At 34.0% G+C, this 18,743-nt stretch overlaps 1 protein-coding gene across 5 annotated transcripts in view; it reads right to left on the bottom strand.

Annotated features, from left to right (window-relative positions):
* The window catches only part of inpp4b (inositol polyphosphate-4-phosphatase type II B), a 195,730-nt gene that overhangs the window by 153,560 nt on the left and 23,427 nt on the right, over positions 1–18,743 (bottom strand). For 3 of the 5 annotated variants that reach the window (XM_058785660.1, XM_058785500.1, XM_058785826.1), the window contains one exon: positions 13,886–14,002. In XM_058785660.1, coding sequence (XP_058641643.1) covers positions 13,886–14,002 — 117 coding nt within the window. Of the gene's footprint in view, positions 1–13,885; positions 14,003–16,796; positions 16,814–18,743 lie in introns of those variants that run through there. The other 2 variants (XM_058785746.1, XM_058785577.1) reach the window with 2 other exon arrangements.

Below are 18,743 nucleotides of genomic sequence, written 5' to 3' on the forward strand. Positions count from 1 at the left end.
TGCTGGCGGCTCTCCTCTTTCTCTCTTTTTCTCCGTAATAGCCTAGTAGATGTTGATTATATGTTTCTCTTGTTGTGTTTTTATTGAGTAGGTCATCCAATAACAAAAACTAGTGATTTACACCAATATGTGATGCGGCTGCTGGGCGATCAACCTACATTTGGCATGAGGTTGTGGGTTCGCGAACTCATTTCAAAATTATATAAAATTATAAAAAATATTAAAATATATATTTATTTATTTTTTTCTCTCCTGTTAAAAGCTGTTAAATTATTAAGCAGTGTCTCTTGTAGGCTTTTTTTTTTTTTCTTGTATTTTATGTGGTGACCACTGGGAGGTGCTCTGGGCGTATATTTTTTCTTTCTTGGTTTTCTTCCCTGACATGATGAATGTTGCGAAGTGAAAGTGAAAGTTTCACGCAAGTTCGTTGCATTCTAACAGGAAAGAGTTCCGTGTCTTTAATTAAAATAAACACTTCTTTTATAAAGAACACCGCTTTCTCACATAATGCAGTGAAGCAGCCCGTACATAAAATTAATAATCGATTCTCGAGTCATTGATATCAACCAATTCAGCACCACCGCCATGGACAGCACCTGGTAACGTCGCACGTAAGAAGGTATATCTTAAGCAGCCTCCTAAGGTATAGTTCGGGGGAACACTCCTAGAAATGGTACACCTTTAGTTAAGGCATACCTTTAGAGTCTTCGTAGCGCGCTAAGAGACAGCATTTTCGGGAAACGCAGCCCTGTTCCTTTCAAAATAAACTAAATTTAACTAAAAGAAAATAAATAAATATATATGATAAAATAAAAAACAATGTTACGAATGAAATAGAATTAAAAATAAAGAAAATTCAAGTTAAAAATAAAAATAATGTAAAATAAAATAAATAAATAAATAAATAAAGCATAAAATAAAACAAAAAAATAAAATTAAAAATTAAAAATTAAGATAAAACTTTTACTTTAAAAATAAATCAAACAAATTGAATTGAATGATATAAAGGATAAAATAAAATAAAATAAATAATAGTAAAATGAAGAATAAAACAAAACAAAATAAAATAAAAGTAAAATGAATTTACAAAAAAGAAAGAATAAAATAAAATGTAACAAAATAAAAAAATGATAAATAAAAACAATGTATAAAATATATAATTAAAAATTAACATGAAGTTAAAAAAAATAATGTAAAATAAACAAATTAATGAAGCATAAAATAAAATAAAATACAATAAAATAAATATTATTAATGAAGCAAAAAAACATTAAAAATAAAATTACAAAAATTAAATGGTGTAAAGAATAAAATAAAAATAATAGTAAAATGAAGAATAAAAAATAAAATAAAATAAAAGCGCAACCCAATAAACTGGACTTTATTAGTTATTAGTCCACATCTGTTTGCTTAGAAACTAATGCCAATATAATAATGTACTTCAAGAACTTGAATGAATTAACTGAAGATAAAGCAAATATTCATATTTAAATTTATAATTTATATTCACATTTACATTTTGTGACGGTTCCCGTTACTGAATTCTTGAGCACTTTGTGATTGGAGGCTCCACCTATGATTCACTCCAATCTGCATCTCATTGAGTGCACCTGCTGCTGCGGTTCAGACGCCCTTTAAAAGGGATTACTAGCGGAGACAAAGGGGCTCGGATTTTGGACTTGGGATTTTGGGTTGTGTTTGATTTGATTCTTATTGTTTGAGCACTTTTACATTGCTACAACAGCACATTACACTAGCAGCCAAGCACCCCGCTTTACACACTGATGATGCTGACGTTTTCAGAAATATTGTTATTTTGTGTTTTGTTTTATTATAGTGGTTTATTTTTGAGCTTAATAAAGTCTTTTCTTCTTCAGCTTTACGTTTGCGTGCGTCCTTCCTTTTGTTGCTTCCCTTTGAGCCAGGGGTCGTAACATGGATTTAACAAGAGAAAAAGTAAAATGCATTTAGAAAGAGAGAGTAAAAACTACTGTTAAAAAAAAAAAAAAAGAATAACCTGCCAATTCACAAAAATAAAATATGTTAAGATGTTTGCAAAGCAGCTGCTGAAATATCTACTCTACTGTAAAGTTTCATGATTCCACTGTAACTTCATTGAGTCTGCAGCATCATACTCTGTATTCATCCGGCTGCCTGCTGTACCGCATCCGCTGCTTCAGTGAGTGCTTCAGTTCACATCGACAAAAATGAGACGAGTCCTGCGGGAGAGAAGCCACAACACCTGAGTCACTTCTCCAGGAAGGTGCGAGAGAGGGAACAGTGTGTCTGGAACAAGACAGATCATCCGTAAAACCTGAAAGAACTCATCGAGGAGAAGTGCAGAGGAGATCTTCTGCTGTACACATTACTCTTACTGTAACGAATAATTCAAAGTGATTCAAACTGTCCACAGATCGACCACAATCTGCTCGTCAAGTCAGGAAAAAATGTTTTAAATAAAAATGTAAATAAAATAAAATAAATTAAATTAAAATTCTTGATGTATTTTTAGTCTTAATGAATTATGCTCTATTGCTTTACACAAATTTATCTTGGCATCATTAAAAAAAAAAGACTAATTAAAAACTCATGAAGAAGTGCATTCATGAAATTTAAATTTGTTTGTACTTTTGATTTTTAATAAGAGCGATCAGGAGTTTTAAGCATGACATAAATCAGTTTTATCAATTAATTTAATATCATATATCAAACAATAAGTACCCTATCCAATGAACACAAGAACGTACAAGAAATGGCAATTCTGTTTTAAATTAAATTAAATTAAATTAAATTAAATTAAATTAAATTAAATTAAATTAAATTAAATTAAATTAAATTAAATTAAATTAAATTAAATTAAATTAAATTAAATTAAATTAAATTAAATTAAATTAAATTAAATTAAATTAAAAATGGTGGTTAAAATGAGTCAAATTAATTTCAAGTTTCTATGCTGATCATTATATGTATGCATATATATCTGTTCACTAACTCAAGTAAAATGTAATAAAATCAGCCCAATCTCAAGGCAATTCGTACGTATTTTACAAGTTGCACAATTCGTATGAATTTGTACGAATGACCTACAACTAACCCTGCCCCTAACCCTACCCATCCCCTGGGGTGTAGACAAATCGTATGAGTGAGGTCGTGCGAATTCGTACGAATTAGCCACCTCGTAAAAAATGTACGAATTGGTCGTGAGATAGCATTGAATAAAATATATAAATTACATAAATGTAATATGCCATTATTATGTAAGTTAAATGTCAATTACCGACCTAACTTATTATATTACTCACTTAAATTACAGTATATTATACAGTACAATACACACACACGCAAAAAAGCAAAAACTGATATGATCAGTAAGTCATGGCAACTTATGTTTTACATGAATTTAACTCATCAAAATTAGTAGAGCAATTTCAATTTTTTTTTTATGTACGAAATTCTCTTTTCAAGTCGGTTTAATGTAATTTAAGATGTAATTTAAGTTAAATTAAGAAATGACTTACAATCAAGTATACTTCAAAATACAGCAGCAACTGAACTTAAGTTTTTAGGTTGAAATAGGTGGAAATTTCTTACTGTGTTCACACACACACACACACAAACATACATGTTTTTAAACTATAATGAATCATGTCAAATTCATAGTGTTCACGGACCACCCACAGTCTGCTGACTAACTCAAGTACACAAACACAAGCACATACTGGCACAGAGGGACAGCAAACATGCAGGCGACAAGAATAAAAGATCTCCAGCTGTCTTCTGCAGCACTGGGCAGAAAAGCACACATCTTCTGTTTCCTGCACATGATGAGCACATGCAGACAGTCAGTGTGCTGCTTGCACACACAAGCAGAGAGAAGACTCCCTGCAGAGGACGCTGGGAAGGTCTTCAGGTGTGCGCTATTAGATTACAGGCCACAAGCAGATGGGATGCTGGGATATCACAGCGGGAGAGCAGCTTCGCTCGCTGGCTGCGGCTGCTATCTGTGATTCTCTGAAACCGATCCAGGAGCATCGAGTGTGAACGTGCGCAAGTCTCGCTCCTGATCCGCCTTTGTTTCATCTTCATCTCTTTGTACGGCTTTGATCTGCGTTTCTCTCTGATTAAAGACATCTCACTCCTCATGTGCCGTTATGATGACATGATTTTCAAACAGGATGATGAAACGTGAGGGGATGTCAGAGAAATGTATGGATTCTGACAGGTCATCATGTTGCTCAGATGCGGTCTGCATGTACAGGAGAGTGTGTGATGCTGCTAGTGAGAGCTAGCACGCAAAGTGACGTAACGACACCATATATATGTGGCTGTCTTTCTCCACTGATGGCTTTGATGACAAAAGAGCTTCATGTCGGTGCTCGACAACAATCACAAGGAGAATTACACGTGACGTTCATCCAAGTAGATGAACAACTCTGACACTGAAAATATGATGAAATGCAAAAGATTACGAAATTCTCTAACTTTTTATTGCATTGTTCCCATTTAATTTAATTCAGAGATTTGTCAGCTGCTTTTTTTTTTTTTTTTTGCTTGCTCTTGTAAGGTCTAGAAATTCTTTATAGCCTTATAAAAAAAAAAATCTATCAAAAAGCAAAAATAAATCCTATTGTTAAAGAATACTTTATTTTCCAGTTAAAATAATGCAAAAAAAATAAATAAATAAAAAGTTACATTAAAATTATTTACATCTTTTCAGCTTGTTCTCGTTATTTTGGCCACTTTGGTTTATGTCTCTTTGCTATAAGGTCTATAGAAATTCTTTATAGCATGCTAAAAATGTTCTATCAAAAAAAAAAAAAAAAATTCAACAGATCAAATGAATAAATCCTGTTGTTAATGAATACCTCTGTCAGTTAAAATAATGCAATAAAAGGTACACATTTAATTTATCCAGAGTTTTGTCAAATTGTTCACCTTATTTTGGCCGTTTTGGTTTATTTTCATGTTTCTTTGCTCTAAGGTCTATAAATTCTTTATAACCTTCTAAAAACTTTAATTAAAAACATTAAAAAAAAAAAATGAATTAAAAACTTAAACTATTAAAGTTAATATTATAATTAGAAATAATTAGAATTATTATAAATGTATATTATAAATAATAAATAAATAATATTATTGTATAAGATATAAAGACTTACATATTGACTTACATATTGGCCTAGCCAAAAAAACAACTAATTAATAACTCATTAAGAAGTTATTTTTGCAGTGCATTTATGCACTTTAAAATGTGTATTTTGATTGCTGTTGTAACATATCAAGGGTTTCAAGTATGCATGTAAACACTTCAAACACTACTGCTATATCAGTACAAAATCTGTCACTAGAGCAGTACTTTTTCAGAAAGAACAAATATGTACCATTTAGGTACTAATATGTATACTTTAGGTACCTATTTGTACCTTTAAGGATGCTTTAGGATAAATAAGGTTTAAAAAAAAAAAAAAAAAACCCAACAAGGTATACTGTTTGAAAGGGTATCGTGCCAGTGACAGTTCTTGTACCTTTTTTTTTTTTGAGAGTGTACACGCAAACTATTGCTGAAGGTTGAGTTCTGCTTTCCATTTGACTTGCAAGTTTTTCTTTTCTTTTTTTTTATTAAATGAGGCAACAAAATGGTGCTAAAAGCAGCCAGAAACAAGATGGGACTGACTCAGAAGATCTAGGAGCATCTGGAACACACTGACCCCTGGTGCGCGTATAGGACTGAAGTGTGTCTCCATCCACGACAACAACAACAACAACAACAACAACTACATCTCCAGGACTCATTCATCTAAACCAGACGCACTGAAAGACATCAAACAACACTTCATCCACAACAACTACACCACCCATCAAAGACCTAAGGGGCGAATCACCACAAAGTAACCACATATGAAATGTCAATAAAACTTGGGTTTCACTAAAGGCTATCCAAACAGCTGCTGGTAGCCACTGACTTACACAGTATGGGGGAAAATACTATTAAAGTCAATAGTATCCATCAACTGCTTGGTTACCAGAATCCTTCAAAATATCCTCTTTTGTGTTCAACAGAAGAAAGAAACTCATACAGGTTTAGAATCACATGAGGGAGAGTAAATGATGACAAAATTTTCATTTTTGGGTAAACTATCCCTTTAATGCACCAAAATGAGAATATAAAAAGCTAAATCAATATGGTTGAGACATGCAGCTTTACAGAAATACGGAGACTATATCAAAGACCTGCAATGTTTGTCAAAATTATTCAAGGAAAATCAGCTAAATAATCAAAGCGAAATGACTTAAAGTAATAAAAGTTTAATTTTATGATTTTTTTTAAATTTATTTAAAATAAATACATTTTAATAAAAACATATTAATAATGACTCAAAAAAAAAAAATGCTACTGTTTGAATTTGTATTGATAATTCTAATGTATGATGCTAATTCTACATACTTGTTTCAAGTCTATGTCAGTTTAATAATTTTGATAAAAAATAATGTCCGGCCTATGCAGTTTATAGTAATATTAAAACAATTTTGCATGTTAAGGAAAACTGGTTTTGACCCAGCTAGAGCTGCCGCTCCAGGGTGCACCGAGATCAACAGAATGAAATATTAAAAAGCCAACAAGCTTCTAGAATATCAAAAAGAAAAAGAAAATGCCATAATTTTCACAGTTTTTAATGCAGAATGATAAGTAGCCATGTTTTGTATTCATAAATGAAAGCTGTACATTTCAAAACATGGAGATCTGCACACATTTTAACACACACAGCATGATCCTTAGTTACATACATAAATAAATTCTAGTATCATGGATGGTCATTTTCTTTACAATTTACTCAATATTTGTGCATATTCCAGAAACAAACCATTTCTCACACTGGATAAACCTCTGTATGTACTTTTAATAACCTGCAAAAGTTTTTATACTATTTCAGCATGTTTAGGAAAATCAGTGACTATGCAAATGTTTCCTCGTTCCCACAAGCACCGCCGTGCATCAAGACAATCAAATTAAGGGGCGGGTTCATAAAGACTAAGCGATAAAAATATTCTTTCATTATCTGGGAGCTCGTTCCCTCCGAGTCTAAATGGAAATAAAGGAGCGCTTGATTAGCTAGCGTGCCGCCGCTGCGACAGCTATGACATGTTCAGTAGTCCAGCGGATGCTAGATAATGACTTTCTCCTGACAGCCAACTTGTAGCTCCGCTATTAGTTTGCCTCTCAAAGAGCTTCCTAAATCAGGTACATAAGTGCTAAAAGATATGAGAAGTCTTATCTGTATTGGCCGCATTTACTGCTGTTCCTTTCTTCACTAATTTTTCTCTCTCTCCCACACATTGTGCAATATGCAGGATAATCAAGTTCATTATGTTTTCCACAATGTCTCAGACTGAACCATGACTGTTCATGAGGTGATCGGAGGTCTGAGGTGAACTGAGGTGAACTGCTGCATCACAGGTCAATTCTGACAAGGTCATGCACAATAGGAGGAAAAATATGCTAAAATAAAATGCATCTAACATAACTCTGAATAACTATCTTAACACCATGCAAAATCAATAGGCATATGAACTTTTAAAAGCGAGGAGAAAACAACTGACATTCTGTCAAATTTCATGGTGCAAAATAATTTTGTAGTACAAAACTACAGGTTAAAAAAAAATGAAACTACATAAAACTATATAAAACAACTCTTAATCTATATCTAGCTAATTGAGGCATAATGATATTGGAATATAATAGCAAAGACCCAAAATGTTAGCCTGGTAATACCAAACTCTGCTACTTCGCTTTGCTTCGTAGACAGAGTAGACAGAGTAAATCTACGCATCTACAATCATCGCCTTGCTGAACTTTGGCCTCCCCAAAGTTCGCTGACGATCGGTAACAGTTGATAAATTAAACTTTTCCCAAAACCTGTCGGGAGTAGGGCCACAACATCACCTCCATTCAAAATGTGAACCAAACACTCTTCTTGTTCGGGCTTCAGTTGGCAAATCCCGGGAATATTCTCCACAACAGAGCGAATAGCATCCGGTGTCTCCATGTCCGCTGTCGTTTTAGATTTCCCTCACCTAAACTACAATCTTAAATTCGGCGCTTAGCATCTGCGTCACGGCTCTCAGCCTGCCCTCTGTTCGTTGGTTGGCCCGGCTGCTGCGGAGCCGGAGATAAACTGGGAGATGGTTTGCTATATCAGACTGAGTACAGAAGCGAACTGAAATTGAGCGGAAGTACGAAGTCTGACGTAGTCAGGCTACCAAAATGTAGGCTAAGGTAAATAATGTTAAGCTGTTATCAGTTTATGAAACAGAAGCTTATTTTTATTACAAAAATATATACCAAGGAAAGGTATCTTTTATTTTTACGCAGAAGACAAAAACTTTAATCTAAAACTAAGTAAAATGTTATGTTTATAATATATTAAGATGTTTTGTCTGATCTGATCTGATCAGGGGTGCGTTTCACAAACTATGATCGCAAGTTCTGTCGTTACCAATAGAGTTCAATGGAAATAACGACCATAGTTAGCTAACAATGGTTTTGTGCCACAAAAGCCCCATGTTGAATTTGTCCTCCCTCCACCCCCAAAACGCCATAGATTTCATCCGCACTTTGGCAGGCGCTGAGCCAGAGAAAGACGAGCTCAGAAAAAAGAAAAATTTCAATTAATGGACGACGTGTTTTATTCCTATCAAATATACACATTGTGTAGGTTACTATAAAGTTTACTCTGTTTTTCTACCAGCTAACTGGCGACTTACTTTGATGTATTTCGGGAGAAATAGGTGAATTTATGTGATGTTAATCCGACAGATCCACACGACACCGTCCAGCGCATATTATCAACATGCATGCATGACATGTCGCTATGGAAATAATACAATTATTTATATAGATTATTTAATTATTTAATATTGCGCTTTCGTATAATTACCACTCTCCACTGACATAATATATCATGAATTAAAATAAAATAAAATAAACTGTAGGTTACTCTTGGGGGCCCTCTGGTGGCCAGGGGGGCCCTAAGCAGCCGGCTCTGGGTTACCAGGAGCACAAAATCATCTAACATTTAAAAACTACTCAAACTAAAATTACCTTAAATTACGTTTCTGCTAATTTATAGTTGTTTCATGTCTGTCATTTTAATAATTTTGCATATCGCTGCATATTTGGGCCTATGCAGTTCAAAGTAATATTAACATTTCAATGTTTGATTTTTAAGTACATTCTGATTTAAATTCACTTTTTAAATAATTCTGAAGCCAATTTGTAATCACTCTGCATTTTGAAGTCCTGAAGCAAAACGGTTTTTGACCCAGCTAGAGTCGCCGCTCCAGGGTGCACAGAGATCAACAGGATACTATATTAAAGCAAACAAGCTTCTGGAATATCAAAATGCCATAATTTTCTCGGTTTTTATTTATTTATTTATTTTTAATGCAGAATGAGAAGGAGGTATGTTAATGAAAGCTGTACATTTCAAAACATGAAGATCTGCACTACCATACATGTTTAAAACACTGAGCGATCTGTCTCTGTTTCAAGGAAAAGCAAACACATCCGACTGGAGTCTTTTGATTTACAGATAAGCCACTATATATAGACAGCAATCTCCTGAGTAAACTCTGGTCCTGACAGAAACAGACCCCATTCCACTCCAAAACCCCTGGTGTGGGTTCAGAAGTTTGCACTATTTATATAGTACATACACAAAGTTTATTCCTGGAATTTCAACCTCTTGAGAATATTGTGCTCTTGCAGTGCTGTGGGTCATTAATATTACACAGTACATCTACATATGCCCATCACATATGCTTTAATACTCTGGACAAGATATTAAACTAAATTTTTAAAGACGTGAAACACAACAAATATTTATTTATTTGTTTATTTATTTATATCTATCTATCTATCTATCTATCTATCTATCTATCTATCTATTTATTTATTTAAATAACTTTGGTTTGACTGGATGTCGTCATGTTCCTGGTTGTTGCAATAAGTAAATAAATTCAATATCATACATTATTAATAATTAATGTATAATGTTTTATAATAATAATTTATTCTATTTAGTGTCCATTTCACTCATTTAACATTTAATATTGGGTGCATCCAAGTTATTTGACATATTTGAACTTTTTTTTTTTTTTTAAGTAACAATAGTTACTATCCTTGGTAATTAGTTACTTTTATAATGATGTAACTCAGTTACTAACTCAGTTACTATTTGTGAGAAGTAACTAGTAACTATAACTAATTACGTTTTTAAAGTAACGTGCCCAACACTGGAGAGGATACAACTATTTGAAAACCAAAATATTAAGAACATCGCCTTTAAAGTTGTCCAAATGAAGTTATTAGCAATGCATATTACTAATCAAAAAAGTTTTGATATATTTACAGTAGAAAATTTACAAAATATCTTCACGGAACATGATCTTTACTTAATGTCCTAATCGATCATTTTGACCCATACAGTGTATTTTTGGCTATTGCTACAAATATACCCCAGCGACTTAAGACTGGTTTTGTGGTCCAGGGTCACATATATTTCTATAACACATTTAATATATCATATAGAATTTAATATAATATAAATATTACTTACTCAGAAATCAGTACTTTGTATCAAAGTTTCAAAAGATGGTCAGAAAGTTGTTAAATAAATAAATAAATAGACCATGACATGACTAACTCCATCTCTTTTTGACCATCCTGTTTATTTTCCTGCCATTATGCAAATAAGTTCTACAGTAATTAAAGTTGAAGTGCCTGAGCTTGCGAATTACATTCTTAAGGTAGAGCAGGAATAACCCTGCTATTATTTTTATCTATATATGTGAGATGGCATGCGGTCCACCTGTCCGCTCTGACTTTATGCCCTCCGGCAAGATCAAATCCAGGCAGAGCAATCAGGAAGTGTTTCCATCTGCCCAGCGCTCTTCCTGCTCTCTTATTCATGCCAGTGAGGCAGGACTCGTACAGGAATACTAAAGCATGACACTACGGGCGGCCGAGGAAATGATGCTCAAATGAAACCTGCTCCGGATCTGCTCAGAATCTCAAAAACGTTCTCTCTCGCTCGCTCTCATTAAGCATCTCCTGCTAATATCCTGCTTACTGAAGCTTGGCGGTATGAAGCGGTTTGGAAGTGATTCACAGAAACTAACCGTTTGAATTCAGAGAAATGAATCAAACAGGGATGATCCCGCAGGATGAATCGAGGGCTGAAGGGTCCTGCTCGAGGGCACAATGATGATGGCTCACAGATTTAAACTCATAAGCTTTCAGTTAACAGCCTTGATCTTTAACCACCAGGCCACAGCACCCGCAACCCATTCTCACTCCCGAGGCGTCAAAAACTGAAGCATGGTCAAACGCCACTATGAAGAAGCCAAAAGTGGCCCTAGGCGTCAGTATATGACAAAATAGGATCTCCATTACTTTCAATTACTTGCTTTATGCGTCAAGACGCTTATGGAAAATGACAATATGTTCTCCTCCGTTGTTTTCAGTTGTTTGTCTTAGCTTAATGGTTTGCATGCATTTGTAAAAAATAAAAATAATTTTATATACATTTATACTTTTATTGGAGCACCTAACCCCACCCCTACACACTTCTGAACAACATAAAACACGTAACAGGCAAATATAAGTGCAGTCACAGGTATTTACTGCAAAAACTGACCATAAACAAGCAGTATAAAAGCATTACAAACAAGTCGTGTTGCATTCCAAGTCTTCTGAAGCCATACAAAGTCTTTATGCGAAGAAGAGAGCAAAACATTAGGTTTTAATCGCTGAAAATGACCCGCTCTGTTAACGTGCTCACATCTCATTCAAAAGATACTACCGTCCGTGGCGTGGCGCAATTGGTCACGAGACACACGAGCCAATAGCCTGTCGGAACAGCAAAACGCAATCGGTCACGAGACACACAAGAGCCAATAGCATTTCACAACCAAGGCTGACGTAAGGCTTCTTCTGGCGGCATTTTGAATTCGCTCACAGAGTCAGACTGCAGCATACAGGATTAACGGCGGACGGAGACGGCGATCACGTCTATTCCTCTCACAAATCAAATGTTTTGCCTCGGAAGACTTGGAATATTAATATTTTTGAATAAATCTTGTGTTTTATTGACAAGTGGTAGGTTTAGGGGCAGGGGTTGGGTTATGTGCTCATAAATGTGTAAATAATGTAATATAAATAAAACTGTTGTGGCTGTTTACATTGAAAAATCACACCCCAACATATATGCAATAATGGCACTGTTATTACCCAATATATAATTTAATAATGACGATAAAATTCCCAGTATGGCGTTGGCATATTGACGCTAAGGGTTTCCTATTTAAAGCAATGGGGTACCTTGAGCGTCAAAAAGCGACGCCAAGTGGTCCTGACCAAGCTTCAATATGTGACGAGTTGGGTGTGAGAATGGGTTGGCACCCGATGTCTGCTGTGGGAAAATGAATGTCATGTGGGTCCTGACTCTCTCAGGGGGGCAACATGACAAACACACACACAGCACTGGACAGATGCTTTATTCACTGAAGCTGAAGGCATGTAGTGATAAACTCTATGTGAGAAACACCATTACATTATATCACCAAAATCAACAAGATTTGCCCGGATTTGTATATTACATACCAGAATTGTTCAAAATCAAATTTGAGTCAAATTTTAACAGCACAGAAAACAATTTTATAATAAATGTGTATTGTATATTATTGGTAAATGTATACAGTGTATAAAGCAGTTATTATAGTTAATACCTAAAGATTAAAACGTACCAAAACCTCTTTTCTTTTACTTCTTGAAATAAACTAAACAATAGCTGAAATAAAAGATCTTTTAAAAATATTGTAAAATGTATTCATTATTTTCATTATTTTATTATTTCGTCATTTTTATTTTATTTCAGCCAGTTGCCAAGGCAATATTCCTCATTTTTGTTTAGTTTAAGTGCTAAAATATATAAAATTTTAATTTAACAAAAACTACATACAAATACTTAAAAACACACAACAAAATTACTAAAACTTTAAAATTAAAACAGAAAATATAAATCTAAAATCTAATTCAAAATATTAACAAAAACTAAGATAGTATATAAATTAAAAAATATATATAAAAATAAAAATAATAACATTGGTAAAGTATAAAGTATATCATTATATAAGTAAAACTAAAAAATATCACCTTAATCTTAGTTGCCACATTGGTGGCAATGGTTTCTACAATCTATTTAAAATATACTGTGCACAAGAGAAATAAGTTGCAAATTACACAATAAAATCAGTTTCTGTAAACTTTGCGAGTCTCGTGTCTTCATGTCTAAACAAAAGATGTTTGAAAAGTGTCCAGACTCATTTCTTAAAGTTGGCATATTTCTCATGCACATCTGTTTCTCCTGCTTTGTTTTCAGATTTTGTCTTTGAAATAATAGCTAATTTCTTCAGCGTTGTCTGCAGAACGTACCGATGCGACAGAAATTAAATGAGCTGTCAATTTGTAGCAGAATAAACATCAATGTGCCAGACATTATGCAAAATAATCAAACGTGTGGCTTGCGAGACAATGTCTGATTTATAGACTAAAGCTGTAGCTCTGAATGATTTTGTGACAAACATTACCAAGCAGGTGATTAAAAGAAAAAAAAAAAAACCTCAAGGCCTTGCAAACAACATTCGGGCCCCAGAAGCCCCAACTAGAGCAGTTCAGGTCGCAAATCAGCAACACAATGACGGCACCCAACAAATCCATGAACCAGAGACTGAGATCTGCTCAAGCAAAAGTGAAAGAAACTGAGACGAGAGAGCAGTGTGTAGCTCAGATCTCATCCAGTGTAAAGAGTATAGCCTCTTTACTCACCGTCTGCTGGTGGCCGTCGTTCACACCGTAGACGCTGAGTTTAATAAGTGTCTCGCTGTAGACGGGCCAATCAGGTGGGAAACTCATGCCAGTGAGGAACATGGGATCCCTCGTTCCCTGGAAAGAGGAAAAGAGACAGAGAGTCAATGGGTGAGGACAATAAATGAACCAGCTGCTGTCTGCCAACGTATCGCTGCTCATTCACTTATTCAAGGCAGATGGGAATAAAAATGAGATGTCATGCTGAAGTATGAAGAGCAAATCAGAGAAGGTTGCACAAAAATGGAGGTTTTCAAACTTGTAGTGTACAAATAGAAAATGTATCAAAATGTAACAAAACAAAATAAAACAAAACAAAATAAAAATACCATTAAATAAAAAAATTAAAAAAATACCATTCAAAGGTTTGGTAATATAAACTACCATTCAAAGATTTTAAAATGTTTCTGAATGTCTCCTTGGCTTGCTAAGGCTGCATTAATTTGATCAAAAATGCAGTAAAACAGTGATATTGTGAAATATTATTACAATTTCGAATAACTCTCTTCAATGTGAATGTATTATAAAACGTAATTTATTTCTTTGATGCAAATCTGAATTTCGAGCATCATTACTCCAGTTCAGTGTCACATGATCCTTTAGAAATCACTCGAATATGCTGATCTGCTACTCAAGAAACTATTATTATCATCAATCTTGAAAACAGTTGTGCTGCCTCATATTTTTGTGATAACTGACATTTTTTTCAGGATTCTAGAGAGTTCAAAAGAACAGCATTTATTTGAAACAGAAATTATCATTTAGGAATTGCAAGGGAATCTTGATATTTGAAGGTCTGTGCCATCAAAAAGTTCAAAAATTGCTGTTGTAAATTGCAGCGGCTCATCTAAAAACACAACCACAGAGGTAGAGCAAGAGATCAGGCACTTCAGATGAAGCCCACACCACATCAAAAAGTGTCTGTTTCTGAGAAGAAGCCAGACACTTCCCACGGCCGAACCCTCACGCACTTATCATAGTTCACTGATCTCAGAGCGGGAAACTCCCAGTCACAGCCGTGTTTACACATCGGCATTTCCTCAGGTTATGCTTGCTGTTCTGGGGCGTCTCTGGACCAGAGTCCCCTGAGACGGTGGGCGGGACAGATAGTGAGGAGCGATTGCTGGCATGAAAGCTCAATCACACACATAGAAGACTGGAACAGCTCTCTTCTTTCAGGGTAAAAAGCAGCCCGGCTATTATTCAAGTCAGCGCTGGATCGATGCAGCCACAGTCTATCTGTTTCACATCTGCTTATTGGCCGAGCACACGTCGCTATCTGAGCTGAAGATCACATTGAGTCTAAGTGCCTCTGGTTCTGCAAATGAACTGAGCAAATGTATCTGGTTAAAGAGACAATTCACCCATAAATGAATATTCTGTCATCATTTACTCCACCTCATGCTGTTCCAAACCTGTATGCTAAGAGATTTGAAAATATTCCAAAATTATAAAAAATATTCCATTCACTGCATTTCAAATGTTTTGAAGTCACACAACAGCTTTTTATGAAGAACAGAACCCATTATTCATTGAAAATAATCCCCTCTGCTGCAGGATCATGCTTTGTTAAATAATAATTATGACCTAAAAAGTCAAAATTAATTATGCATAATATGTTTGCAATCTCATACATAATTATGAGATTAAAAAATATATATATTATTATGAGATTCTAAGTATAATAATTATGAGATAATAAAAAAAATGATTGTTAATTATAATGTCATCATTTTGACGTGTGTAATAAATACCTTTTAACTTTAAATATTTTTTCAAATCTTTTTTTCTTTTTAAAATGGACTTTTCAGTTGTTTTGTTACAATTCTGACTTTTTATCTCATAATTTCAACATCTCAATATCTCATTTTATACAGTCGAAATTTTCAGACAATCAATTGACAATTGAGTTTTTATTATCTCATAATTATGACTTAGTATCTCAATTATATTTTATCTCATAATATATAATACATTTTATCTCATAATAATAATAATAATAATAATATATATATATATATATATATATATATATATATATATATATATATATATATAGTCATAAATCTATATATAAGTCATAATCGACATTTCATTGCAATTTCAACTGGTCACTTATGATTTTTGTCATAATTATCACTTTTTAATTCATAATTTCTATTTTATCTCGTAATAATGCCTTTAATTTGAATCCATAATAATGAACCCATAATCGTTTTAATCCATAATTTTGACTATTTTATGTCAATCTTAATTTTGACTTTAAATCTCATAATTATACTGTATAACTTGTCATACTATGTTACACGTCAATTGTGTCATAATTCTGATTTACTAAAGCACAGTTTTTTTTCTTAGGTGGAGAAAATGGGTGCATAGGCTGTAAGGCACATTTTTATGGTGTCATTTTTGCAATTTGACAGACTATGGACAGACTATGACAGACTCGTTTTGGGCTGTAAAGATGCTTCAAAATGACTATTTTTTGTTCCAAGGAAGACAGAAAGTCATATAGGAATGACATGTGAGCCAACTTTTATTTTGGGGTGAACTATTCCTTTAAAGCTAGCTAGGCAAGAAACCAGCACATAGAGACATAATAAGACAAGCGTTTTTTCTCACAGACACGCATCTCCCCAAGGGATCGCAGAGTCTTTTACAGGTTTGCATCATTCATCAGTTCAACAGGGTGAGATTGATTTTATAAGGTGCTTAATTAAAAGAATCAGCAGGTTGTATAGGCTGAAAGGTTTTCGCACTTTATCCTGCATACGACTACTAATCACTAAACAGCACAAAGAGGACCATATGAATCTTGCTAAAGTTATGATAAATGCTAACTCGTTAAAAAGCATTACAATATCAAACTTACCTTACTCTCCATGCCTGAAAGTTCAGTTAGAGCTGAGATAAAGCAAGTGACCAGCACAAATCTGAACCCATACAACCACAAGGTCAATATCACTGGCGGTAATAAATCAGCGGAGAGCTGAAAACTCACTGCTGCAGTGTGGGTAATGGTCAGTCCTCAGGACTAATGGCCCCGTTTCAAAAAGCAGCGTTTATTTAGTGTGTGTGGTGAATGCGGGGCGGAGGGAGTCATTTAGATATGTCCCAAAGTGGCCAATTTGTTCCGTAATGCGCCGTCATGCTGGGCAAACTCAGACACGCTCATATTTTTACACTAACTGGATGTTCAATAGGAATGCGATTCAAAAAATGGACAGAATAAATAGCGGGTCACCATGTCTTTGGCTAGAAATCAATGTGCACATGAATGCACATGCATCAATAACACATAACCGACAAAGATGTCTTATAAAGAGGCAGTGTCGCGACGTCAAATCATACTTCCTGCCCTCCTCTTGAGGCCAGACGGACATTTTTAGAGTGAGATTTTCCAGGAGATTAAAATAACACACACACACACACACACACACACAGAGGCAGCATCTTTCAGGGATGGAACTTAATTGTGTGATTATTAAATTGTTAACATATTTTTCTTAGTACGAGGAAAATTTCTATGTGCCATACTAACCAACGTTCAACGTTTCTGGTAAGATTTCACAAAAATATTAACCACCACAATTGATAATAATCAGAAATATTTCTCGAGCAGCAAATCAGCATAGAATTATGGTTTCTGAAGGATCATGCGACACTGAAGACTGGAGTAATGATGCTGAAAATTCAGCTTTGCATCACAGGAATAAATTACATTTTAACATATATTCAAATAGAAAACATTTGTTTTAATTTGCAATTATATTTCACAACATTCCTGTTTTTACTGTATTTTTAATCATATAAATGCAGCCTTGATGAGCATAAGAGACAAAAATCGTACTGGTCCTAAACTTTTGAGCAGTAGTGTGTTGATTAATATGGCATAGAAGTCATTGTTTTTGGTAACACTTTAGTATAGAAACCAATTCTCACTATTAGTTGCTTAATAGCATGCCTATTATCAACATATTGGCTGTTTATTAGTGCTTATAAAGCACACATTCTGCATGACCATATTCTACATCTCTAATCCTACCCAATACCTGAACTTAACAACTACCGCACTAACTATTAATAAGCAGAAAATTAGGAGTTTGAGGCAGAAGTCATAGTTAATGGTTTGTTAATGGCGATAATTGCACCATACCATAAAGTGTGACCAATACTTTGTTAATGGTATGTCATGTTAATAAACAGTCTACAAATGTTAGTAAAACATCAGTTAATGTTGGACTAGTGCACACTTTACTATAAGGTTCACAAATTCCCTTAATAAATGCTTTGTTAGTTAATAAACAGACTACAAACATGAGAAACATTATCAGTTGATGTTTAGATGGTTTCCAAGTGTACCAATAGCCCAAATCAGTTCTCAAATAGGGATTTAGTATTGTTTATCCATTGTGTGTGTTAGCTGCTAGTTCATTGTTAGTTCATGTTAACTAATGCATTAACTAACAAATTAGTATATGAATAAGTTAACATGAACAAAGATTAAGTAATGCTGAACAGATGCGTTGTTCATTGTTAGCTCATGTTAACTAATGCAACGTTAACTAATACAACATTGTAAAGTGTTACCAAAATATGTTTATCTCCTTAATATCACTTTCCATCCTGTTAGCCTTTTGCAGCTAGTGTCAACATTTTTGTTGAGAAAAATGGCAAAAAAAACAAAACTAAATTGCAGAAATGACTATATTAGTATCACAATTTCAAAAAATAGCTAAAAATTTTAAAATATCAACAGAATAGTTAATCGTGATCTAACAGTCAGTCTCATTAATTTTAGTTAATGACTAATTGTATT

This window comes from Onychostoma macrolepis, chromosome 01 (assembly GCF_012432095.1).
Source record: "Onychostoma macrolepis isolate SWU-2019 chromosome 01, ASM1243209v1, whole genome shotgun sequence".
In the NCBI taxonomy this organism is placed as follows: domain Eukaryota; kingdom Metazoa; phylum Chordata; class Actinopteri; order Cypriniformes; family Cyprinidae; genus Onychostoma; species Onychostoma macrolepis.